This window comes from Cyprinodon variegatus, unplaced genomic scaffold (assembly GCF_000732505.1).
Source record: "Cyprinodon variegatus isolate N-32 unplaced genomic scaffold, C_variegatus-1.0 Scaffold288, whole genome shotgun sequence".
NCBI lineage: Eukaryota > Metazoa > Chordata > Actinopteri > Cyprinodontiformes > Cyprinodontidae > Cyprinodon > Cyprinodon variegatus.
In genome coordinates, this window is record NW_015150741.1 from 859,164 (window position 1) to 886,280 (window position 27,117).

The following is a 27,117-nucleotide window of genomic DNA, read 5'->3' on the forward strand; positions in this document are numbered from 1 at the left end:
AATCTTAACATAGAACATGGTTTCTCAATAAGGTCACTGATTTTATTAGTTAAATATTGGTACAAATTAATGTAAAATAAATGACCCAAATAGAGCACAATAGTTATATTTTAATATTTTATATTTTAATATCGATTGATCACATCTTTATATAATTTCAACATCCATACCAATTGTATGTTCTGTAGAATGCAAATAATTTAAATAGAACTGACTGAAAATGCTTAATATTTCTAATATTATTTAGACACACCCACAGTGTGTTTATTACAAAAGGCTATTATATATTGTATGGTAAATGGCATGTACTTCTATAGCGCCTTTATTCAGGTTAGGAGACTTGACCAAAGCGCTTTACACTACATTCATTCACCCATACACACACACACTCACACACTGATGGTGGCAAGCTACATTGTAGCCACAGCTGCCCTGGGGCTCACTGACAGAAGTGGGGCTGCCATACACTGGCGCCACCATCAGTAGACAATGCAGGTGAAGTGTCTTGCCCAACGACACAACGACACTGAAAGTCGGAGTCGGGGCTTGAACCGTCAACCCTTCGATTTCAGGGCAAACTCCTACATCCAACGCCACTGTCGGACTATTGTATCAGGCCTTGTTTTATTTCCACTAATTGACTTAGCTTTGGTTTTAAAATGCTTAACCTGTCTATATTCACAGGCCTATACTTTCCCTTTTCAGCAGCATTAAATCATTGGTTATACATACTTTTTTTGAACTACAATAATTTTTAATGTCAGAGTAAAAAGGGAAATGAAGCACTGTGGTAGATTTAGTAGCTGCTGACGAGTCCCTTTGTATTAGTTTTAGAGAAGTAGGGAGAAAGTTTTAGCGGTTCTGGAAGACCCATCCTGATCCATATTAAGTCAATCTTGTGTATAGCTGGGTATTTCCAGGTTATCATGGAACCGAATCTGAATTTTCTCTCTAATAAATAAATCAATAGAATTTTAGTTATTTACACTTTTACTATTTTGGAGGATTTTTATTTTTTCCTCTTTAACATAGAAGACTAGAAGATGTATTTGCTTCATGTCTTAATAGAAGCGAAGGATTGGGTGGCCAATATTTTCATTATTCTGGGCAGATATGGGCCTTTTTTGTTTTATATCGGCATTGGCAGATAAATGGATTCACTGACTCACTGGTACATGCAATAGCTGAGATCACGTTCAGCTCATGTTGCCGATCCCTTCATTTGACATCCGATTAATCTTTTGTTTGACTTGGTAAAGGAACTCTACCTGACTATGCATTGGATAAACTATAAGCCCCGCCCCTAAAGGAGCACAATCTAACAACAGTCAAAGATAAAGAAATTGTTAACTGCTAACAAACAATTAAAAAGTGACATTTCCAGCAGAACTACAACTGCAGTGGAGACGTTCCAATATTCACTTGTGATTTGTTTCTTCTTTTGTCACTGTGATGCTTCAGGTCCCTGTTCGCTTCATCTGTTTTTCTCCTTTTGGACTGATAAGCAGCCAGTGTGTGCAGTGACGGGCAGTGGAGATTATCACTACCTCCCCTGATGCCTCAGCACCAAAGCTGTCCTCTTTGTGAACTTTGTCAACATTTTAGACAGAAATCAAGCCTATTTATTTTATTTTTTATCAATATTGCAGTACATCGCAGTAACCAAACGCATGTAGATGTTTCTCTCCAAATTTCATTGTTTTCATGAAAGGTTGCTCATTCAATTCCATCTTTCCTTCTGTGTGGCAGCAAACCCATTTTAAGTGGATTACTGCCATCTAAAGGGCTGGAGGGAGAAAATCAGTGTCTTAAGGGCAGATTATACTTTTGCAACTGCACACATCAAATGTCGCTTGGGTCTGGTTTTGAACCAGTTTTGCTGGTATGTTTCTGCACCGTCGGTATGGAATTTCTTGGGACGCACAGCAGTTTCCCGCCAAAGCGCTAGGGGGAACCTATTCAAGAATTCGCCACAACTTCGGCGGATGCTCATGACAACTTTGGCGGCGTCAGCGGGAGAGTTTATTTTCCAAAACAACAATGGCACATCTGCATGGACATGGATCTAGGGTTGTAAGACATCGAAGAGGAACAGGTTCTGTTATTGGAGTTGGCAAAAAGACTGATTAACCTTTCGTTGTAGTTGTCCATTTTGTTGTTCCTCAGTTTTTATAAATGGCGTGCCACAGTACCGAATCCAGAAGGACAACCACACAGGCAGCCGGAAAGGCATACCAAGGACCAATGACAGCTGCTTTTTGTTTGCATACTTCCGCTTGAGGTCTGCGTGGGTTTACGGCTGTCCGAAGCGTAGTCACGATTTTTTTGAGATGTGCGACAACGGTTGCAGAACCTGTGTGCGGGGGGCACAGAGACAGATTTGTTGGTTGCAGAGGCTATGCCTCAGAAGCATAAATTGGCCTTTACTCTTTGTAATGTAACAAGACAATTGAGTGTGTCTGAGGTTTGAGAAATATTTTAATTGATTCAATTAATTGCCCTGCCCTTATCTTCTGCTTAGAAAAGGCTCTGACCCTCATTACGCCATTGGCATTCCTGCCCTTTCCTACTAATAATACCCTCTATTTGCATGAGCATACAATCCTTCAGTCAATTGTTACACCTTTTAACTCATAATGCGTTGTGTAAAAAGCCTTCTTTTTTTTTACCAGACAACAAAAAAAAAAATTGGTGTATTTTTGATAGTTTTTTTTCCTGTATCTTTTTTTGCTTAAATTTCAATGTGTGTAACACTTGTTATCAATGTGTTATTTTGATGAACGAGCAACGTCGGCGAAAAAAATTGCCCCAAAAGAAAACAGCCCCACAAATTGGAGATTGGTTAGACTAATCAGCACTCACTCCACTGGCTCCAAAAATAACCTGTCGAAACATTATGTCCGCTTAGAAGTTTAATTTGATTTAAAGAAAGATGAATGTGCTTAAAAACAGGATTTCTTGAAAAAATAAAAATGTTTGTTCTGCTGTTTTGAATTTATCATCTTGTTCCAGTAATATATCTGTTCTAACTAATTTAAGTGATACCAATAACAAAAATGCCTACCTCATATCCATCTTTCTAGCATTTTTTGTATTTTATTCATGATTTTATTTTTCCGAATAGGAAACATGCGTCATGCTTTTAATCCCTCACTGTTTTTTTTCTACCAAAAGGCCACTTACAATATGTCACTGGCTGGGGTACAACCAAGGAGCTTATACTGCTTCTCTTTTTGTTATGATGTACACAGCCAATACTTTTTTTTTAATAGATAAAGTTTTTGTTTGCTAATCCTATGATTGTAATTTAATTGTGAAAGTCAAAACTGACTCCTCCATATGTGATTACAAGTAGATTATTGTTTGGGCTGAAATTATTTATATTTGACTAGATATACTGGTTTTCATGTGAATGGTCCAAAGATTAGATTCTTCTGTGCTTTTGCTGTTTTATAAACAGAATGCATTGATATATTCAGAAGGTTAAAACAGAGCTGCACAAGTCTTAAAAAGAAAAAAAACATAATGAAAGCATTCTTCATAAATGCATAAACTTGTCATGAAAAAGCACTTTAGATGAACTGTCTAAATTTGCATGTGGGGTCATGATCAATGAACTTTCTGAATGATTAACTTTATTTCTTGAGTTTATGGCATCTTTCTGGAATGCTGTGCCCTTTGAATTGTACTTCAAGCTGAAGTAAATCATCAGAATACTTTTTCCCTTGTTGTAGTTAAGCTATTTGATTTTTATTTGTAGGCCTTCTTACGTTTTTTTTTTTTCTTTTTTTAGCTGTGCTTTTCTTTTCCTTAAACCCCCACATTAAGAAATTTAGCAGAAAGGCCCACGCAGGGGATTCAGAACAGGTTTCTGCATGTTGCAGTGTTCAGGCAGTGTGTTTTAACCTTTTAGGCTGACAGAGGCAGCTCTACAGCTGCCTCTGTCAGCCTAAACAGTCTAAGGGGTTAATTTTTAACATTTCCTCTTTACGTTGTTTAATGTATTACAATTACCTTCCCAGAAAGGTGTTTGTAATATGAGAATTATGTCTTTCTGCAACATGGAAACCCTTAATCATCTCAAATATAACTGGCAGGAGTTATTTTTGAACATACCCTAAAAATGTAAAGGGGTGTAGCCACATTCAGATATGTTATTGTTCTCAAAAACTAAAGCCAGCTATGATTGCTGACGCTTCCTCAGCAGTTGATGTTTCTATACAGTTTTCTACACGGTCATAATTTTGGTTAGAAATTTTGCTTTTTCTCTGTGAGCCAGTGGGCTTTTCAGTTATGCATTTCTATGTTCTTTGACTGAGTTTTAACAGTACTTATGTATCCTGGTTCTATACTGAGATCAGGTTTCAGTTTATGGTTCTGTAAATCAAGAAACAGAAATATATTTTGAAATTCGAGCTTCCTTTTCCTCTATTTTAACAGAAAATAACCCCTGTAGAAGCAAACCCAGATAAACAAACCACTCTAATTAGAGGGAACTTTAACATCAAAAAACCTTCAGAATATAGTTTATGTTGAACAAAATGTTTGCTTAAGTTGAAAGGCATCTCTGGTAACAAAAATAGGGAATTAAGATTATAATAGTTTCAGTTTAGTTAGCTCGAACTTCAGATAAACTAGGCTGCAAAAAAAAAAAAGTAGTAGCATTCCACCCCCCCAAAAAAAAACATAATACACTATATCAAGCACCATTTTTAGACATTGCTCTGCAAATAAATGTTTGGTTTCCATTTTTTCACCACCTCAAATAACTACTGCAATATATAACAGTGTTTTAGTAACTTTTTTTTGTTGTTGTTTTTAGGATGCTGACTAAAAAGCAAAGCAAAAGACTAGCTGAATTAAAACTAAAAGTTATTACTAGCACCTGTATCTGCTTTGATGTTGAGTTCTTTAGATTGTTTCTGTCATGATGACCCTTAAACACCCTTGGGGAGTGGCGGCCTAGTGGTTAGTGGATTGCGCTTGGAATCTAGAGGTTCTGACTTCAAACCCCACTCCCACAGACTGCCAGAAGCTTTGAGAGGAACATTGGCCCACAATGTCCAACAATATAATCATGGCAAATGACAAAGAGAGCTATGTTTTTATAAGATAAATTAATAATAATGATAAAATGTAAATGTTAAATAATATTTAAGTCCAGATCAGGGGTCTTCAACCCGCGGCTCCGGAGCCGCGTACGGCTCTTTAGCTTCCCTTATGCGGCTCCCTGGAGCTTTTTTCAACCATTTATGAAAAATAGATTTTTTTGGTATGTTTATTTTAATATGGTGTGCAGGAGGTCAAACAGACATTCATTATGTTTTCCAATGCTGTAAAGATTTGTATAATAAATAAAATTTTAAACCATATATGTAATTAACATTTTTGCGGCTCCAGACAGATTTATTTTTTTGGTCCAATATGGCTCTTTGAGCAGTTTGGGTTTCCGATCCCTGGGTTAGGGCATAGAGCTGGGAATCCTGAGGTTCTGAGTTCAAGCCCCACTCCCACAGACTGCCGCTCTGGGTCTCTGAGCAAGACCCTTATCCCCAAAACTGCTCCCTGGGCACCGCAAAATGGCAGCCCACTGCTCCCTGAAGGGATGGGATAAATGCAAAGAGTGCATTTCATTGCTGTGTACTTGTGACAGTGTAATTACAATAAAAATACTGAAAAAACACATTCTTTCAGCTGTATCCACTGAACTCTGTATGTATGCATTTGGATACTTTTGAATAACTGTATGAAGCTTTCTAGTCATGCTAACCAACACTAGATATACAATATTAAGATGAGTTCACTCCATGAGCTCTATGAGGTCAAAGTTGTATCATAATATGGCAGTGATAAGTGATAATGGCTAAAAGATGTACAACAAAATGGTAGCTTGATTAGCTTCAGTTCAAAGCAAAAAATTATGTATAGAACAGCAACAGTAATTTAAAAGTTTGTTAATAACTATGCTGTAGCCAATAATTATATAATTGAATGTTTGTTTGTTTTTTGTGTGTTTTTTTTTAATTAACAGTCAGACAGCAAATGGCGCTTTACAGTAGATTTCTCAACAAACCAGATTTGGTTGAAGCTAGAACTCTATCATCTGAGGTGTCCTGGATAGAGGATGTTTACAAAGAAGGTTTATCTTAAATCCTAAATGTAAATATTGCGTAAATTTTTTGGCTAATTTCGGCTCTGAGTTGATTGTTCTTTTAGGAAATTTCCTGTTTTGTGGTCTCTAAACTCCACCTAATAATTGAAGGATATTAGTTGATGATTATTTAAAGGTTAAAAATAAGCTATTCATCACAATTAGCCTCTAAATTATTTCAGTTTAAATGAAAACTTGCTGATGATCATTGTGCAGAATGTTCAGAAGTAGTTCAATGTAAGGAGCTGATTTTAGCTGATTAAAAGGTATTACTATGTTCTACACATGTTGCGTCTTGTGATCCAAATTTAGGTTTTAAACCAGCTTTTTGTCATAATTGATAATCTGTGAGGGTTGTAATGGGAAAGTCCTGCTAATTTAAAAAAAAACTTAATTTCGATGTGATTCTGATATTGCAGCTTTAAATATTGACCCAATATGATATCTGGACAAATAATTCATACTTATGTTGGTTATTAGTCATTTTGTATTGAGGAATCTTAGAAAATTATTAAGTGACATCACTCAGAGAACAATGGTTAACAACAGTAGGTATGAGAAAACTGACCCATCTATTATTAACCAAAAGGTTATACAAGCTTGAAATAGAAGTGAAGTGTTTCTTTCGTCATGCTAATACCAGAGATTTTAGATGCAGGATGATATTTTCCAATATAAATGTTTTTATTGATAGTGAACAGATATCAGTATTGGATCTTACAAATCTTAAGGAAACCATAATCTGCAGTTGTACCCACTTGATCACTACTTTTTTTTTGTGTTTTTTTTTTGAACAAGTGCAGAAGTTGAACTTGTCTCGTGTGAAAAAGATGAAAAGGAATAACAAGTTTTCTGGAAACTTGCATATTTTAAACCGTCAGATCCCCCTTCATTCTGGTTTGCTGTAAAGCTGATTATCTCAGTAAGCAGAGGTTGAAACTCTTTGTTCTCCATCTCCTCAGTGGGTGGGTGCTCCCTCCTGCCAGAGAGGCAGCTACGCCTTCTACAAGTCGGTGAGCAGCAGAGTTGAGCCTGACGGGCCACTTCAAATATGGAAACTAGGAGAGTTCTACTTCATCCAATGTGGACCACAGGATCCCGTCTGTATCGCAGAGGTGAGAATCCTTCCTAAACCCTTTGTTTAATCCAGGCTCTCAGTTTTCATGAAGCAGCTTCAAATGTTGAGAGGAGGGAGTTCAGAGTTAATTCTTGTTTTACAGAGACTTTCTAAACCGCGTCCCTGAATTCTTAGCTGTCTGATTGTGTCCAACTCAGTCAGAAAAAAGATGATACCATGAGCTCAAAACTCATGTTCAAATTGTTTTTTTCCACTGAAACTGGTCTTCTAAAAAGTTACTGTAATCAGTTTATTGGTTATTTGTAACAAGTCTCTAAAATAATCTGCTATGTTTAATATATGATCAGATCAAACAAAGCTGATCTGCGGCTGAGAGCAGAAAACTCTATAATGTTTTGTTTCTAGTCTGGAGACATTTTCTACTATTCTGTACCAGTTAGCATGCAGGCTTTAGAACAACAACGTATTAGAGCCATCGAAGAAAATAGAGAAGTATTTAGCAATGAGATATACATTTCCTTTAAAATCGTTTTAGAAATTTCTTGATTCATTTTATATATTATTAAAACTTGGATATTCTCTGATGTCAACAGTTGTGAGTTTGTGATCAAAGTTATCATTTTCCATGATGAGGACATGAACTTAGCACCTTGAAATAAAGATATTCTTCTGCATGGAAAAAACAACCCTTATAATTTATAGTAATAAAAAAAACAAAAACAAACATAAGATTTCAGATGTCATAACACTTGCCAGACAAATGCTGGAAGGATCTGATTAATCTGATAAAGTAGTAAATCTAGGAGGTGCATGTGACTAAACGATCCGTCCTGGAAACCTAATCGGTACCATCAGCTCATTTGCACATGCGCAACCAGATATACATCCTGGTTTCAATAAATAATGTGATTATGGAACAAAAATTACTTATTATATTTTCTGAGACAATTTTAAAACTTCTTACATATTCTCTGTTAAACAGCTAGTCTGACGTCAACATCATGTTTGTCAAAAGATGATTAAACCATATTTATCTGCATTTTAATAGTTTTAGTTTACACATTATATACCATAATGTTAACACAAAAGTAAAACGTAAAATTAAAAAAGATTAGATTTATGTTTAAATCCAAAGCTAAAAAAGTTAGCGCCTGGATGTAGCGTCGGATCCCATTTCCGGTACAGATGGACACAGACGAGTGATAAAGAGAGGATTTTAAGGCTTTTTTTTTTTTTTTTAACAGGAGATACATTATTAACCTTTAACACATTATAGTTTAATACGCTTACTATTTTTAGGGTGGGAAAAGTATAATTTAGATAATCAAAATAAAACCAAGGGCGACCCAGGTGTATATCTGGATGCGCAAATTAGCTGATGGTACGGATTGTGCTTGGGTGACGGATCGGGTAGTGACGATGCACATCTTTGATATTTTCCAAAATGTCCACATGGAAAATCAGGGCCCTTTTCTAGTCCCAAAACTACAGTATACCGGTGCAGCCATGATACAGCTTTATCTCCCTGTATTATTCCAGATCCCGTTCCTTTGGGGTTCATGACAAGTAGAGTGTGTTTCTGGTTAAGGAATAGGGACGGATGTGCCTCTTTCCTTTCTTAGAAAAATACATATTTTTTGATAGAAATGTTGGAATTCATAAAGTAAAGACCCAATTTTGAATATTGTGTTTTTGTTTTTGGGCAGACAGGAAATTTGGATTAGAGAGAGGGGGAGGACATGCAGCAAAGGTCACCTGGCCGGGGGAGTCGAACCTGTGACGGCCGGTCACTGTACCCCATGTTTTTGTTCTCTTAAACATCAGGAATAAATAAAAAACCTTCTCCGTTCATTCAATTTTTTTCTTAGTTGTACACTTGTATATTACCACAATGCAAACATTTAGTTATGTTTTCTTTTTTTGTGATTAAAAGTTTAAGATTAAGTTTTACAATAATTTTTTTTCTTGACCTTCAAAATAAGGTCATCTCTCAGACAGGATGACTATAATAAAAACGGTCATTTTTATCATTAAGTCTAAAAAACGTAGAATTGGAAGGAAAAAAAATATACTTTTTTTTTTAAGCTGTACCACCGAGCCCTAGTGTGTGTATGAGTTTTAAGAATTGTTTCTGACAATATGTTAAAAAAAAAAAATTATCTTTTTATTTTTTGGTGTAGTGTTCACCTTGTGTAGTTTTTTATTTTATCTCTAATGGTCATGGGTTAGATATACAATTCAACCTGGCGGAAGGAAATTTAAAGTATATCATCTTAATCAATCATAAATTATTAAGAGAAGATAAGTAAAAAAAAAAAAAAAAGACATGAAGACCATTTAAAAGGAAAAGAAGGCGATAAAAAGAGAAGTTCAGGCAAGAAGAGGTTTGAGATGAACTCTCCCAGAAGAACAGCTGGGAGAGTCAAACCGACTATTGACAAGATACTAGTGAGACCTGCCATGATGGATGGTTTGGAGAACCTGAAACTAGCAAAAAGACAGAAGGCAGAGCTAGACAAGGCCAGATTTTTAATAAAAGGCATCAAAACTGACATGATTGGAAATGTATACCTGAAAGATAATGTTCAGGTAGGGTAGGAAAGTTGGCTAGAAAAGGTTTAAGATGATATGAACAGAGGCAGAAGATTAATGTTTGGTATTGTGGTCCATATAGTTGAAAACTGACCTTTTACGGAGGAGAAAGGACACGTCCCAGTGAGCAGTCCTGTAACAGAGTCCTGTACTGGTCAGATTTTTCAATTTCTCACACTCACAGAGCTCAGAACTGAGATCTGACTTGTTTTACCAGCATTTATCCTTCAATTAAAACCCTGCTGGGACTTGTGGATTAATAGAATACCACCCGACCAGTGATCAAAATGTATTCACACAGCCGCTCAATTTCCTCAAGTGCTTCTAGTCACACAGTGCTTTATTTTTGTAGCTTCAGTGGAATACGGTCAGCCGAGACTCAAGCACAATGCATGGTGCTCAAATACCAGTGAGCACTTTGTATACAGATGACCAGCGGTAAACAAGCTGAATGTCGAAGGGTCTTTATCTCCCAAATGTAAATATACATCAACACCAGCATGAATGCAATACAGTCAAAACGAGCCTCTTTTGAAACAAACTGTTCAATTTTACATTGAATTATACAAAAGCCGCCTAGGAATAAAATTCACAAAAAAAAACTATTTAAAACGCGTTAATTGCTGGCTCCAATAAATACCTCAGAACTCATAATACCTTAATCCCAGTGTAGAGATGCAAATTATAGATTCAAGAACTAATGTAAAATTGTTCCTGAATTGTACATAAAGTATACCTGTGCCGGGAAATACTATATTTTCTAACTTAGCTGAACATTTACTGGAGAAATCTGCCAAATCCCACCAAGACTAATTAGCACAAAAGACCCTTAAATTGCTAAAATGATCCAAACTTCAAATCGTATACATGAATGTATCTATCTCTAAAGGCTGGTTTATGCTCAGAAACCAGATAATCTACGTGTGTGTCGCAGTTAGAGCAGATATGCCTCCGCGCCTTCCGCAGGAACTCTGCTGCACCTCTCCAAAATTGTAGGTGACCGCAGACAGATGGCATCTGATTGGTCAAACCTGCATCCACTCTACGCTATGCGTATTTCCTGTTTGGTATCTTACTGGCTTGTTTTGTTTGTATGACCGCCATTGTGGAAAACGACTCATAAAGTTGGACCAGCTAGAAGAGTGAGGTGCAGGAGAACGCTGAGACTCTTTTTAAACCTGGATCCCCGTTCTTTTTCGCCCTCATGTCCCCCATTGTCAGACAAACTTGCCCCCAATTCCTCACCGCCTCGGCCGTATCCAGACCCACAACTAGTTCACGATTGTCCCTTGTGTTGTGGCCAGACCACGCTTCAATATTGGGCATAAATGGAAAATATCTGCAACAAGCTCACTGCAACACACTGCTGCAGGAGGATAACCAGCCCTTAAGCGTTTGCCGAGATTTCTCATAGACAGCTAAATGTCTAACCTCTGAGCATTTAACTGTTTTTAAAACGATTAAAACAGCTGTTTTGGCCTCATGTTTTTTTCTTTTTGATTGGCCTCTTCAGCTTCTAATGGTTGATCTTTTGTGGATTGTGGGGAAACATTACAGATCCTAACATAAATGAATAAATAATTTATTTCTGTCATGTTAGAAAGCATAGATTTCCAGCCACTTCATCAGGAAGGACATAAAAAGTGGGCTTAGAAAAGGTGCAGCAGTAAATTGTCTAGTGGACAGAGGCTGCAGTCGGCGCATTAAGAGCCACAAATTCTACACCTGGGCTACAAATGTCACGTTCTGGTCAAACCACTGCTAACCAGAATCATTCTACATTGTTGAGGAGAAAAGGAGCTGCTCAGTGGGCTGTACACACTGAATATTTTGGGTTTATATTGTCTGAAAGTGATAGGCATCAGAGTTAATAGAAAGAAGGCCTGCTGGCCTAAACTTTCTTTAGCATATGAGATTCCCTCTGAAAAGTTTTACAGAAGGGATTTACCTTTTTTTTTTTTTTACAATATTCAAACCTTTTTGAGATTAGACACATGGATTACCATTCAGGTTAGAAACCTGTTATATTCTACTAACTGGATTTTTTAAAAGATATTGTTTTGTTTTTAGAAGACTGAATAGTCTCTGACAGCTGAATAGAAATCATGGCCAGACATGTTGTTTACAAGTCAACAAAAAGACGAGTGTGAATGTCTCTTTGTGTTCTTGAAGCACGCTTGATAGGCAGTGGAGAATCGAAGCAAAATCAGAGGTAAAACACTATTGAAATTTAATCATTAGGTCTTTTCTTCCCAGCAGCCTCTTGCAAAGATTTCTTAAACAATCTACCACTGAGTTACAGAGAGAAATCCGAATGTTACCTCCAATAAGTTTATTTGAAAAGGCCGTTAAGAGAAAGCCTCGAGTGAAAATCTCCGACTTTGCTCTCCAGTAGAGATGGATCATCCCACAGCTGTGATGTCTGCCTTATATTTAAAATGCATAGAAACTACCTTAAACATGTAAACCTTTTGCAAATTGTACCTTTTTTTTTTTGTTTTTATCCCTAAAAAGTTATGGGGTTTTTTCTGAGCCAACACTTTCCTGATAGCAGCTTTTAATATTTAAATACATTTGAATAGATCCCTCACCTCAATGTTTCTCAACTGCTGGTTCACATTGATGTAGAGCCTGTTTTGTCCAGAAACCATCGAAGATTTCAGCTGTTTGGGTTCAGTTAGATGTTAGAAAACAGGATTCATTCATATGAAATGGACAGTAGAACTCTTGTTAGACTATACATCCTAATCTCTGAGGTGATGTTAAACAGATGCTAAACAAAAGAAAAGTTCTCAGAATGCTGTCTGTTCTCGTACAGGTGACCTTACTGTGGGAAGATCAGGCTCGACACCACCTGCTGGCGAGCACCAGACTCTACTTCCTGCCTGAGGACACTCCAAAGGGCCGAACCAAGGAGCATGGAGAGGTAGGCTTTTAAAAGAGGAGAAATAAGCAACTTGCTTTAGACAATTAGTTGATTTAACTGATTTTAGGTCTACAAATCTAAACACTTTTTTATAAGACTACATTAATCAGATGATTAGAGCTTTAAAGGTAATCAGCAGGTAAGATACTGATGAATTTCATTTGTGTGGCTTAATTGTTTATCAGCCAACCAGTCTTTATGGATTATATAAATCCTTGATCTTTATGGTGCTTTCATGTGATCTCATAATTATGGTAAATACCAAAATGTGACATGAAACTGGAAAGCTGGGAAGATTCTATGATACCAGATTTGCTGAGATGAGGTAAACTTTGACCTTTGAACATGGCGAATTGCGGATAACAGGGTGTCCACGGGTCATTACAAATCATTAAATTATTATCTTTTTAATTAAGGTGTTAATTGGCATTAAAATTAATGAAATTTGAATTCCATGGCATTTAAAATGTTTTCTTAAAAAAAAAGTATAATAATATAATATAATAATCTTTGCATCCAGCATGTTTCTCTTTTCAGCTACAACAAAACTGCTTTAACACAATGCACTGATAATTTCCCCTTTAAAATACGAAAGAATCATCTTTACCAGAGCACATGAAGGCAGCATCAGTTTACTTATTGTGAGATTTTTTAGGTTTAAGAAGCTGCTTTTAAGTTACACTCTATTCATAGAATTGTTTCCTGTATGACAGGGTTATTATTTATCAAAATATTCATAGTTTCTTAAAGATTAAATAGGAAAATTAAAATCTAACACTAATAAATGTATTCTATATGTTTATGGACTACAATTCAAGAAATTAAAATAAATCAAGGCTAAGAAACCATGCCAGACACTAAACAAGACCACTTATTATAAACGCCACTCTGCTTGTTGATTGATAATTAGGATGGAAACATTTCTGTCATTTCTCCTCCACTATAAAATTCTGAATCAGTTTTTATTTCCTGGGACTAGGACTGTGCGATATGGACAAAATACATTAATATTTAAGCCTTTGACATCAGTTAATATCAATAATTACTATCATCTTTTTGTTTTACAAATTAAAAAAGGGGAGTGAGGTCTTAGTGGTTAAGGCATAGAGCTTGGAATCCAGAGGTTCTGAGTTCGAGCCATACTGCCACCCAAGGGGATGGGTTAAATGCAGAGATTTCATTTCTCTCTACTCATGGCAGTGTAATGGCAATAAAACACTGGGGGGGAAAAAAACCCAAAAACAATGTAAGTTGTAACCATGATATTATTTAAACATAGTTTAAAATTATTTCAGCTCTGCTAAGTAACCTTGCCTAGCCTCTGTATAATTTCAGTGAATCAGAAGTCAATGAAATTTTAGAAATTGCTTTTGATGGATGTAAATGTTTTATTGTTATTGAAATGGTGTCTATTGATAACTGATGTTGTTTTATTGCCCAGCCACACCTGGAACTAGTCTGCGGGATTTCTACTTTGGATTTGTAAATGGGCTAGAAGACAGTCTGAACGATTTAGAGACTTCAACGAAACATTACATTTGAAAATATAATAGGCCACCTTCTTTCATCTTCCTGGGGGATTCATTTATCTGTTGGTTGCTCCATATTCCAATCTCCTGTTTTTCTTGCACACTTTTAGTATTTATATGACCTTCAGTTTTATTGTAGCTTTACTGCTTTCATCTTAATCTGTGAAAATATCTCAAAATCACAACAAGCAAACAGTGTTTCAAGTTATTGACAACAAAAGGAAGGCCTTAGAAAAACGAACAAAGAAATAATGTATATGTGCTGCTACTTATTGATTTGACTGTTGCAGTCAATGTTGAAGGAAAACTTAAGCAAAAAAAGCAAATATCAGGACAAAAAATTGACTGGCCAAAGCCAAAACGCCAACCTGTGACAAGTGCTTGACTGTACTGTTAAAGATCTGCTTGAAAATCATATTAATGATATCATATTAAATTTTATTACAATATGTATTCATATTAAATTATTGTCCACTCCGACCTGCTGTTAACTTAGACTGTTTTTACATTTGTCTCATATCAGAGTCTAATGCAGCTGCAGATGGACCTATGTAAACAGAATTGTAGCCTAACTGTTTGAAGATCATAAAAACACCCTTTTGAGAAATTAGCTTTTTATTTTTCAGAAGCTAATTAATAAACTGTCTGGAAAAAAAAGTCTAAAAAATAGGAAATATGTCAGACAACAAAGGAAACTGATCTTTGTATTAGTCTGCTTCTAAAATCCCATGGCATTTGCTGCAGGCAGAGCTGTCACAGTCCCTTCCTAAAATATTTCATTTTAATACCAGAATATTTTCTCTTATGGTATTGAAAATGGATGTTTACTGTTAAAATAAATAATGTAAAATCTGCTCTTTGAGCTGGTTGACTCCTGTAGAGGGGTGCTTAGAATAAATGTCTCCTTAATGTAGCCTGAGCCACACTTAAAGAACATCTAATAATATCCTGGTCGAAGGAACACTGCTTCCTTTTTATAACCGAACATCTCAGGGCAGGAATCTTAAACCGCTTAGAATCCGAACAACCTTTCCTTCTGATCACTTTTAGTCTAAATCATTCAGGAACCTAATGTTGTTTGTTCTTCTTATTCTGATGCACTTGGCTGCAAAGCTTTAGCAGAAAGCATGTTTAAAATGAAAGCTATTATCTAAAGAAGTGGAGTGTTTATCATCACATGAAGTCTGATGCTCAGCTCTCATGTGAAAGCCTCCTGTAGGAATGAAGCTAATGTAAATCTTATGACTCGTCTGAAACCAAATTTTCCACATTTCACCTCGGATGAAATGGCTCTGTGTTGTTTTTACAGCCGTGGACCTCAAGTCCCTTTAAATACAGAGAGCTTTAAAAGCTCTGCTCATCTTTCCTTATGATCATCTTGACACGCTTTTGGTCATTAAGCAACTAAAGCTGTTATTAGTACCTAAAACCTTACTTTCTATAACTCTAATAACAAAAACAGAAAAAGAACTCAGTTATTTATTTTACCAGTTAGAAATTAGTAAAGAACAGCACTCAGTTCTCCAAAGGTTAACACTGAAATGGCTTTAAGTGACATATTTCTTAGAAATTTCTGTAAATTGTTTTTTTTTTTAAAACACTTTTCTAACTGAATTATTTCTATAAAAAAAAAGATTCCGGAAAGGCCCTGTCCCGAAAAGATTGAACAGAGCCTCGTCCCCAAAGCCCTGTTGAGAAGCTGGGACGTGCTTGTTGATGGATTGATGGCATTCGAGAACAAGCTGCTGAGTAATGCAAGAGAAGAAACTGCCTCTCGTTGCCATGGAAATCCCCCCTTTTCTTTAGACAAACCGTAACAAACAATCATAGACACACAGAAGAAGAAGAAAAAAACAAACATCCTTTCAGAGTAAAGCAGGGTTTCTGCGGGTCATTAAAAATCAGTAAAAGTCATTAAATTATTATTTTTTAAATGAATGCCTTAATTGGCTTTAAAATTAATTAAATGTGATTATCGTGGCCTTTAAAATGCTTTATTTAAAAATAAAAACTTTTATAAAAACAATTTCATCAGATATATTATATTGAGATATATTTGCGCAGAATTGCTTCCGGTTGATCGTAAAGGAAAAGAAGCTCAAAGTGGAGAAAAAGCTAGAGAATGGAAAAATGCTCATTTCAACAAAAGTCACTGGAAATGAGGAATTTGGGACATGGCGGCTGCGGCCTGTTGACGGTAAAGATGAAGGACCTTATATAAAATATATAAAATAACATTAAAAAGCATTAGAGTTACTCATTCATGTATAAACCCTGTAAATATTGGACGTGTTGACATAAAAGCATGTGCATGAAGATGATTCAAATCAAAAACCATGGTTTAAGAGATTTTATGAGTGATGCGTTAATCTGCTTACAAAATTAGTAAACGGCAAATTTTACTTTTGGTTGCTGCTAACATACAACTGTGCAAAATGGTGTTTCAGTTACAGCCTTCCATTAACACAGAGATAGAAAGATAACATTTCCACATAGAAATAGAGAAGTTAGCAGTTAGACTTTTTTTCTTTTAAAATTAGTCCAAAAAAAAAAAGAAACAAAATCTAAAAACTGATCAAAACAAACTCGTCAAAATGTGCCAGAGCATCAATCATGAATGTTTGTTGGTGTGTTTAAATGAAAGTGACCCAAAAATATCTGCTTTAAAAACAAAAACAAAACATGTTTTACTTAATAGCTCCTTAAAAACATAATTATAGTATTTTATTTTATAGTATTTGGGCCTTCTGTCAATATTAAGAGTCTCTGTTTCTGCTCTTAGTGTTTCATAAAACAGATGCTATTTTAAACATTTCTACCCAGTCAGCTGTTTGCAGCTCTCATTTGTACTGTCACTCATTCTCTTTCATGTGATTGTCAGTTGTAGTCTTTGTGGTTTTAATTTGAGTTCTTAGCTTCAGCTGACATCTGCCACATCCTGTGTTCTGCTGTAGATTTTTGTTTTTTTTTAAAAGACTTGTTTTAAGAGTCTACTCTGATCTAAAATGAACCTGTTTGATCGACAGCAGCCAGAGGTTCATCAGATTGGGAAGCAGAGCAGCTGTAGCTACGCTGGCGTCACGTTTCGCTGTTGCTCTTCGCTCCAGAAGAGAATTACTGATCATAGCCTCAAACATTTAGAGTTCAACTGATCAGGGATAGAATGTTGCTTTGTTATCAGATGTCCTGGGGTGTTTGAAGTGCAGCCAGCTGTTTTCTTTAGATTAGTTCAGAATTTTTATTTAAAAGAATAAAAAAAACAATCGTCCATGTCTGTTTGCCGTTTTCCAATTCATCCATCATGTGCCCACAGGTTTCTGTTTCTTTGCATCTTTAGGTTTTAAACCCATTCACCTACACCACGCTAACACGGTTTGCTCGCCTCCTAGTGGCAATATATATACGGTACTGCTGCTCTCTAGAGGTAAACAAGCAAACCAACATGGCGGCACCCATAACATTCAGGAAGTTATAATTGTGATATTTCGTTGTTTGTGGACAGTCAAGGCTGATTTATACTTTGAAACCAGGTCATCAGCATGTGTGTCGCAGTGAATGCAAATATGCCCCCGCCCCTTCCACAGACACCTGCTGCACCTCTCCAAAATTGTAGGTGACCACAGACAGGAGGCCACTTGTCAAATCTACATCCGCTCTACTCATGTAAATTTCCTGTTTGGTTACTTACCTGCTTGTTTTGTTTATGTGACCGCCTTGCGGAAAATAACTCGTGAAGATGGACCAGCTAGAAGAGCGAGGTGCGAGAGAACTCTGGGACCATTTTTTCCTCCTGGATCCCCACTCACCGCCTCGGCTGCATCTAGACCCACAGCTAGTTCGTGATTTTCCCACTTGCGTTGTGGTGTGGAATAACAGTGCAGACCAAGCTTCAAAATTGAGCATAAATCAAAAATGTCTTCATCATACCTGCAACAAGCTCACTGCGACATACTGCTGCGGGGGTATAACCAGCCCTTCAAGTGAAGAAGGCAGCCTTTGGTGAACTTACTTGACAGAGTTAGATTTTGGGAAGGGCTTACAGATGCAGTAAATGACGGATGTTGAGGTTCATCACACTGCTAAGCAGAATCATCAGTGAAACTCATGTGGCAAGGTAGGGAAGCTAGTATTTTTCTGAATGTCTGAAGTGTCATGATTATGGAGGCTGACTGTAAGGAGATGACGCGGTCTTATCATGCGCTCTTTGTTATCTAAGAACTGAGCCAAAAACGGAACCGCACTGAGCCCTACTCATGAACTAGTACCAGTTTAGCGCAGTCCGGTTCAGTTGTGCGTGCCATTTACACTCAACAGTTATCTCGGTTACCGTGCTCAGACTGCTCTCTGCACAGTTTCAAAAGGGTAGTGTAAATGAGGCTACCGTAAATCCTCTAATATAGTTCGGGGCATCTTGGTCCAGACCATTATTGGAAGGAGGCCATAATTAGAGGCAGGCCTCTATTTCTATTTTATCAAAACAGACTATTGGTGGAATGAATAAAAATGAGATTTTGTGTCTCTTTGATCCTATAAAATACTAGGTTCATTTATTGAAAAAGTACAGTTACAATAACGGTATACAGAGCATTATTCAGACATCTTCCAGCAGCTGTATTTTTCTGCACGGTCATATGAAAAAAAAAAAAGAGACAGAATGGAATCTTGGCCAAACTGACTTGCGAAACAAAGTAAAAAAAAAAAATAAAAAAAAAAAGTGAATGGAAGCTGTTCTGCCATCACAGTGAAATTGTATTTGAAGTGGAAGTAGGCTGCCAGTATCATATCTTTCAAGTAGTCTGACAACGAAGGGACATGAAGGCGAAAAAGAGCGGAGATCCAGGTGGAAAAAGGGTCCTAGCGTTCTTGCGCACCTCCCTCTTCTAGCTGGTCCAACTTCACGAGTTGTTTTCCGCAATTTCAGTCAAACAAAACAAGCCGACCTCCTGTCTGCGGCACTGTCTGCGCTAAGGATGGGACTTCCCATGCTAATGGCTTGGATTCGTTGCCCCCCTGTGGTACCTGTATGTTAATATCACAAGTTGTTGAGGACTGCCCAGGAGCACCGTTGGTTCTAATTATAAGAGTCCGGCCACTATTTACCTCCGCCGACAGTGACACAGGCCAGTATTAGAGACCCGTCTGCTAATGGAATACAGGCCAATATTAGAGGATTTACGGTATTATCTTTAGAGTTTTTTTCCCTTCACTTTAAGCACTTGTTCTCTGAGGCTTGTTATTTTACTGAGATAACTTCTCTTTTTTATAATTAATCAAAATAGTTTTCACTAGATTAATGAATTACTGAAATAATCAATAGCTGCAGTCCTTCTGAATGCAGATTTGTTATATCAGGAGATACTCTGAGGCTGTTTGTGTCCCAGGATCAGATCTCAGTGGATCGTCATAGAACCACCTCAGCTCTTAAACCAACACTATTTGTTGTGTTTGAAACATGTTCAACAAGCTCAGGTTCCTGCCTGAGTAACACACAGGAAGTAAATGTAGGTTGAAAAGAGTATGTGACAAAATTTTGAACAGAAATACCAATTTACTTTTTGCTTTTAGTGTCTTCTGCTTTGCTTACATTTTATTAAAAACGTTAACATTTGAAATCCTGATAAACCTGAATTGGCAGCTAAAGTGCAATATTGAGATGTCAAATAAAAATGTTTTTATTTAATTGAAGTTATATGTTTGCATGTTCTTTTACATATGTCATGCAAGAATAGAACCCACAGGTTGAAATGGCCCATATTTTTTATTTCCCTGGGATGAGCTCATACTAGGCTGCAGCAGGAGGAATTTGAGCAGCCCTCTGCTGGCTGCAGTTTAGAGGAGGTGGAGGTTCCTGGAGGAGGGCCAGACCCGACTAACTAACTGAACAGGAGGAGTCATCTGCAGCTCCACCTTTTCTGTAAACTTATTCACGACTGCTGCCTGTTTATCCAGGAACACCTGGAGGACAAAAGCTGCAGTCAAGCTCATTTAAACAAAGCTAAATGCTGTTCTTTTTATTTCTAGGTCGTTCTTGATCTGCATTTATTAGCCTTTCAAAATATTATTTACACCATGAAGCAAATGCACAGATGGAAACAATCTTACAAGGTTTCTAAATTATCTTCAGTTTCTCCTGCTGTCAAGGTCTTTTGTTGACTCTGAAGAGACGATGATAGAGGTCTTTTCCCCACGCTTCCCAAACGTTGCATTTCAGACATTTTCCTCTGCTGCAGTGGAGATAAATCAGCTGTGTACACGGCCATTAACTCCTACTCTACGTTATACAGGCTGATGCTACCCCTTCTACCCAGTCAGTGCTCGGTTTTAATGGTTTATCATCCAGTTTTTAGAAAAATACAATTTCTCTGGTTCAAAAAATGCAAATGGGTGCAGAGGAATATCAAAATTTTCTTGGATGTGCACCATGTTAAAAAAAGCTACTATAAGTCTTATTACTACATATATATATATATATATATATATATATATATATATATATATATATAGTGTGCAAACATGAGCTTTGATCTTTTATATTAATGCCTTTACTACCTCAGAAATGGTTGTAGTGTAGGGAGAGAAAAAAAAAGTCAATTTCAAACATGTTTTTGCAGAGTTTTTGGCACCAAACCAATCAGGGTGATAAACATCACATGTTGTTTTAACATCAACACATCAAGATGTGATATTAAAGCATCTGTTGGAGATGGAGCAAAAAATTTTCTGGTCTGAGATTTTCAAAATTTATACTGAAAAAGTCCATATGCAACATTTACATGTATAGGCACACCAGGGATTAGACCCTGGGTTGTGAAAAAACTAAAAGTTAACTTTTTATAACAAGCCAGATCAGACAGTTGCCACAGCCCTTAGGCACTATTAGCAGTTTGGTAGGGAGAAAAACATCTAAAAGGAATAGAAATGAATCATCTGCTGGATTGCTCAAAGCTGTGATCCAAAAGAACTGATTCTGGGATTGGCAAAGCAGTCAATTAGCTTCCCAAATCACCTCCCTAAAGCTTCTTCAACACAATTGGTGAACGTTGCTTCTGAGTTTGGTCTGTGCGTCAATTCATCGTACTGTAGTCAGATATCCAGACTTAATTGTAATTTTACAGGCTACAATAAGCCCTCAGACAAAGGTGCAACTTGAAATCAAACAAGTCTAGGTATTTATATAGTTTAAATAATTCTGTGATACAAAGTTAATTAATTCAAAACATTTAGATTTAACATACCCTAAATGATGGGTTTTCTAAACAGTTGCAGCTTGTTGTGTAACCATTTCACCTTGGAAAGGTACTAAGGAAAAAAGACCTGAAATGAATAGAGATGGTTTTACCACAGGTAGAATTGTGAGTGTTATTCAGCGATAAGAGAATCTAAATAACCCAGCTCAAAAATAATTTGGCAGAAACAATGTGATGTAATCACACTTTTTGTTTTTCATTTTTGAGTCTAACAGCTTTTATTTTGCAGCGTTCATAGAAATAAATGCATCTGAGTTTGGGTTGTAAAACTACAAACCTTGAAGCTTCTAATGATACACTTCAAAAACTAAACGGAAATAGAAGAAACTCAGTCATCAACTTCCTGTTTCATGTTTGAGTGTTTTGCAACTGGTTACAGTGTGTATTTGACGTCACTGAGCGAGGAGGCCTCTTCTGTTAATAAAGAGTTTAAAGTATAAACCAGCTGAGTTTAACAGCAGTTATTGTAACATCTCAGCAGAAAATGTACTGCCACATGTAATCTAATTTACACTTTAGGAAAATGTTGAGAAGATAATACTCTGGAGTCGTATTTCCCTTTAAAACCTTCCTCTAACAGCTCACACTTATCTTATCCTTCTGTCTGGATTTTTTTTCATTTCCTCATGTTTCTTCTTGTGTTTCAACACGTTCAGCTGGAGCAGAACAGAACTGGTATATTCAAGGCCTCAGGGTTTCTAACTAACTACAAATTAAATAGTTCATCTTGTACAACAAAGAACAAAAGGGACACAGACCTAAATTAATTAATATATTATATCTTTTAGTTATAGATCAACATGTACGGATAAAAAGATTATGTAAAACATGCAGCTTTGATATTAAAATAATAAAATATCGCTTTTGATTCGTTACATTTTTTCATGCGATTTTTTTTTTATTACTGTTCTGATATCTTTCTCTGAGCTGTAGTGTCTCAGTAACTAATATCTATAATCATCTAACTGTCCAGATATATTGTTTCCATGTAGAAGGGAACATTTTGTCCCTATGAAATATTAGTCTATATTGCATCTAGGCTGTCCTTTGAATCCATATATTGTCTCGTGTAAGCTTCGTTATTAAACAACAGGTTGTTTTATATTTAGTCAGTAAAGTGAGCCCTAACCAGATGCCTTATTAAAAAGAGCATAAAAGAAAACCCCAGTTTCACTCTGTAGACTTTGTCCTACAGGTTAATAAAGACCAGTTCTGCGTCTGAATGCTAATTTCTTTTCTAACAGACCTAAACAACAGCCCTGAAGCAGATGTCCTCTCTGTGTCCTTGTTTTATCAGGACGAGGTTCTGGCTGTGTCCAGGAAGATGGTGGTACGAGTGGAGGACCTGGTGAAATGGTCACGTTTGGAGCCGGCAGGGTGGAGCAGCAGCCCGACTCCTCTGCCGGTCGGGACCAACGGCGTCCACATACCTCCACAGAGCAGCGAAGAAAGGAGTGACACACCAAACGCCGCTGTTGAACTGCTGATAGTCAAAACTGAGGGTAAAAACACATTACTGGATATCTCAGTTGCAGAACATCTGGTGGATCTCTTTACATATGAGCAGAGGAGGATTTTTCACAGTAAAATCTACTTTATACATCTTAACACTAAGTGTATTTATCTTTAATTTGAGTAGGTAAATGAGATAGTTTGCCAATGGAATTAGTATTTTTACTCTTAAAATAAGATCATTAGATGATATGCACTTGAAATAAGACAATGCAGTTGTGTTTTCTTATTTTAAGTGTAAATTGTCTTGTTCCATTGAAAAAATGTCTCTTTTACCTCTTCAACCCAAGAACAAATGCACTTATTTTAAGAAAAAATGACTTATCTAGATTTTCGATATTCTTCCAGTGAACTTTGTTTTTAAAATGATGCAGGTATGTGTTTACAGCAGCTGCAGATGAGCAGAGGCCTTTACTGTGGGGATATTCAGTCCTTTGCTCTTGCTGAGAAATGCTGCAGTTTCATGTTAGCTTCATGTTTGAACATTTCAGCAACACATCTTGGTCTGAGAGATGATCTGTAGGTTTAGGAGCTAAAGGACAAACCGAGCCATGGCAACATGAATATTTAGCACCTCTAAACTTCTGGAAAACGAACTGCAAAGGAGTGTTGTAGAAAACTGCAAATGTGTTCACACAACTGATAAAACGTTTTAAGATTTTACAGTTTGAAAATAAAACAGTTTCTTTTAAACAAGGTTCTGATTCAAGTCTTCTGCCCTCTAAATTATACTAATAATAAAGACTAATAATAACTTAGTCTTAAACCATAAACTTTTTTCTAGTTGTTTATATATAAAAAAAACATATTTGATGTTTTCCAGACCTAAATAGCCCAAAATGAGATTTGAAATCCCTGAATTAGAGTGTAAAACTGGTTACTTATATTCCCTTAGAAAATAAAATCGGCAAATTTAGTTAATTTAAATGTGATTTGTGTAATACATTTTGTGGGATTGAGGCATTAGTCAGTATTATTTCTGAATGCATTTTATAGAGTTGGGATTCTTCGGAGCGGAACTGTTTCATCTTCTCTCCACGCTGATCCTACGTTCCTCTGTGTTTCTTCCCCACAGACGACCCGATCGGGCGACAGACAGTTAAAGTGCTCAGCTACCCACAGTACTGCCGTTTCCGCTCCCTGCAGAGACGGATCCAGGATGGAGCCAGGGGCCCCTCTTTGCAGGACCCCCACCTGCTGGCCCTGGGGGGCATCAAGGTGCTACCAAATGTCAGAGTCATGTACTGCAGAGACACCTTCAACCACCCGACGCTGGAGAGCAGCGCCTGCTTCTCCTGGCAGTTCAGTGAGTGTTGCTGGGGAAAAAACAGACATCAGAGCTTCTTTTTTGGCTTCCTGTCCTCATCTACTGCTGATAATAAACTGGCACAACAACCAGTTTAGTAGAACTCTGGTCAACAATTTCCCATCATGAGCAGGATATTTTATTTAATTTACAACCCAGTCTAGCCTATTCTTATTTTGGGAGCTTAATGCGGCTTTTTTCTACCACATTTTTTTCCTTCCACTGAATTTTTTTTAATATTTATTATTGGATACAGCACAGCTGGTTTCTTTAGCAGTGACCCTTGGTGGCTCAATCTCCTTTTAGAAGGTGTCCATGACTGTCAGCCGAACAGCTGTACTTTCTGATTCAAAATTAAAGCTTTTATTCAAGATTCTGAAACTTCATCTTGGGCTTCATTAGCTGTAAGCCAAAGTCATTCACATCTTCAGAAATAAATGTTATTTATTTAACCCTGTATTAATCAACTGCAGTTTAAAACTACCACCTTATCAGTTCTTTTTTCTTTCATTTCTAGAGCACCATCTTTTAATATTGTTGCTTTTAAAATCAAAATAACTTCTTTGTCTTCAAAAGCTGATTAATAAACCTCGTCAGAATGAGACCTGTTTAACTATACCTGGAATTTAAATCGATTTCTCAGGGTTTTTATTTATTTTTTTATTTGTTGTTAAAACAAAATATCTTCTACTCATGAGCTCTTAGTATCAGGCAGCTCTTGAATTAATTTCAGGTCTATTGTTGCTCTGTGAAAAACAATAAAAACACTTCCTTTCTTACAACTTGTTTTTTTACCAATGACATGCTGCCCCCTACTGGGCATGTTGGTTAATGTTGTTTAATAAACTGCTCTATATCAGACCTCTGAGTTGCTCTAGATTTCCAGTAATAATCGTTTATCTTCTTTTATTGTTCTCCCGTTTCCCTTTTCTGCAGGGTGTCCATCTCTGAGTCTCAGAGGACGACCTCGTAAGAGGAAAGGCCGTGACAGCAAAGACTCTCCGACCTCTGGTCAGCCGGAATCTTGGATTGAAAGGATGAAGGTCAGTCTGTGCTTGGAGACGTGAAACAATGTAGTTTTGTTCGGAAAAGAGAAGCTGTGCTGTGAGAGCGAACCGTCTGAGCCTGGAGCCTTCAATGACTCAAACTCTTTTCCCTAAACCTAGATAAAGACTCAGGAATTAAAGCAGGAATGTTAGGATTTAGAAAAAAACACAGGATGCAGAAGTCAAAGCACATTAACTCAAATTAATTGTACAGACACATTTCTGCTTAAACTAAACTTGTATTGTTGCTTTTCTCATATTTATTAACGGAATTAAAATAATGTAACATATTTCTGTAAAGTTTAATGAAGCAGAAAAAAAACTATTTTAGCTAAAAGAAGGTTGTTTGTAAGAAGAATGAAATCCTGCAGCATTCCTCACTGCGGCTCTTCTTCCTGCAGGAGAATGTGATGGGCAGCGTAGAGGTTGGCTGTGAGGGCAGCTGGCTCCCCCACCCAGAGGAGCAGCTGTTCCTGGATCAGCTCTTCTCCTTTATGGAGCGTCAGGGATCGCCTATCCACAAAGTTCCCAACCTGGGCTTCAAGAAGAGTGAGTATCCCCTTTTCCTCCAGCTGTCTGCTGTACTTCTCTCTCTGCCTTTACTTCTGCAAATAGTTGAAATAATTCCTTTTTATTTTCTCTTTAATACTTTTTTTCAGTCATTTTTCTTTCATTAAATTAAAAACAATCCACTGGACTTTTTTTCCCAAGTTTGAAGACATTTCGCTTCGCATTACAGTCTAACAAAAGAAGCCAAACACCCACATTCCAAATAGGTGGACCCCTTCCTCTGTTCCAATTTGCATGCTTTCAAAACAAAAGCAAGCCTTTGTTGGGCTACTGTATAAAACCGCAAACTAAACGCTATTCCTAACATTTGAATTGAAAAAGCTTCCTGGATGGGAAGCGAAACGTCTTCAAACTTGGAATAATTCTCATTTTTGGAATGACTATGACCTGGATGAATGAGAACATTCACCAACATTTTCTTTCATTACTTCCTGATTTAACTGCCTATATTTTTATTTTCAGCTTTTTTGGTATTTTGTAAATGATCTTGTTCATTTTTCACATTTTGTTTGTGAAAACTGATAAAGCAGCTCAGTGGAAAACATTTTAGTGTAACAGGGAATTTTAAACTAACTGTTGCATTCCTGCCTGCAGTCGACCTCTTCCTCATGTACTCGGTGGTCAAACGACTTGGTGGCTACAAAAAGGTGAGCTTTATTCGTTTCTATTGAGATGTATTTTAAATAAAATAGCCAGGATGCAACAATGACACTCTGACAGGCTTTTAAGAAGTATCAAGAATTGGATCAGAGCTTTATGTAAAGATATCTGAGAGGTTTGGGTCATCAGCAAAAATGACAAGGAAGGATAAGGAAAAAATACTACTGCTATTGTTTGGATAAAAGGACAGAAGATTCAAGTCGGCTCTCAGAAGTTAATGTGCAATATATAAAACACGGGAGACAGGAGGTTTGATTTGGGGTTGGTACCAAATATTATTGAAAATAAAAAAAAAACAAAGATAAAACAATTTACAATCTGCAGGTTTAGTATGAAATAATTACACTTTAGATCTTTAAATATTAACAAAAAAAATGAAAATTAAAACAAATTCAATTACTTTATTAGAATACTTGACTGGTCTTGATGTCTCTCACACACACACACACACACACACACACACTGTATGCACTCAGTGTAAGTTAGCCCTTTTTTCAAAC

The 27,117-nt window shown here is 36.7% G+C and overlaps 1 protein-coding gene across 1 annotated transcript in view; it reads left to right on the top strand.

The window, feature by feature from the left end:
• The window catches only part of LOC107090302 (AT-rich interactive domain-containing protein 5B-like), a 49,377-nt gene that overhangs the window by 16,117 nt on the left and 6,143 nt on the right, over nt 1-27,117 (top strand). The window contains exons 2-8 of the mRNA XM_015383611.1: nt 7,114-7,266; nt 12,640-12,747; nt 22,821-23,025; nt 24,111-24,341; nt 25,278-25,384; nt 25,789-25,936; nt 26,552-26,604. Of these exons, the coding sequence (XP_015239097.1) occupies nt 7,114-7,266; nt 12,640-12,747; nt 22,821-23,025; nt 24,111-24,341; nt 25,278-25,384; nt 25,789-25,936; nt 26,552-26,604 (1,005 nt within the window). The remainder of the gene's footprint in view (nt 1-7,113; nt 7,267-12,639; nt 12,748-22,820; nt 23,026-24,110; nt 24,342-25,277; nt 25,385-25,788; nt 25,937-26,551; nt 26,605-27,117) is intronic.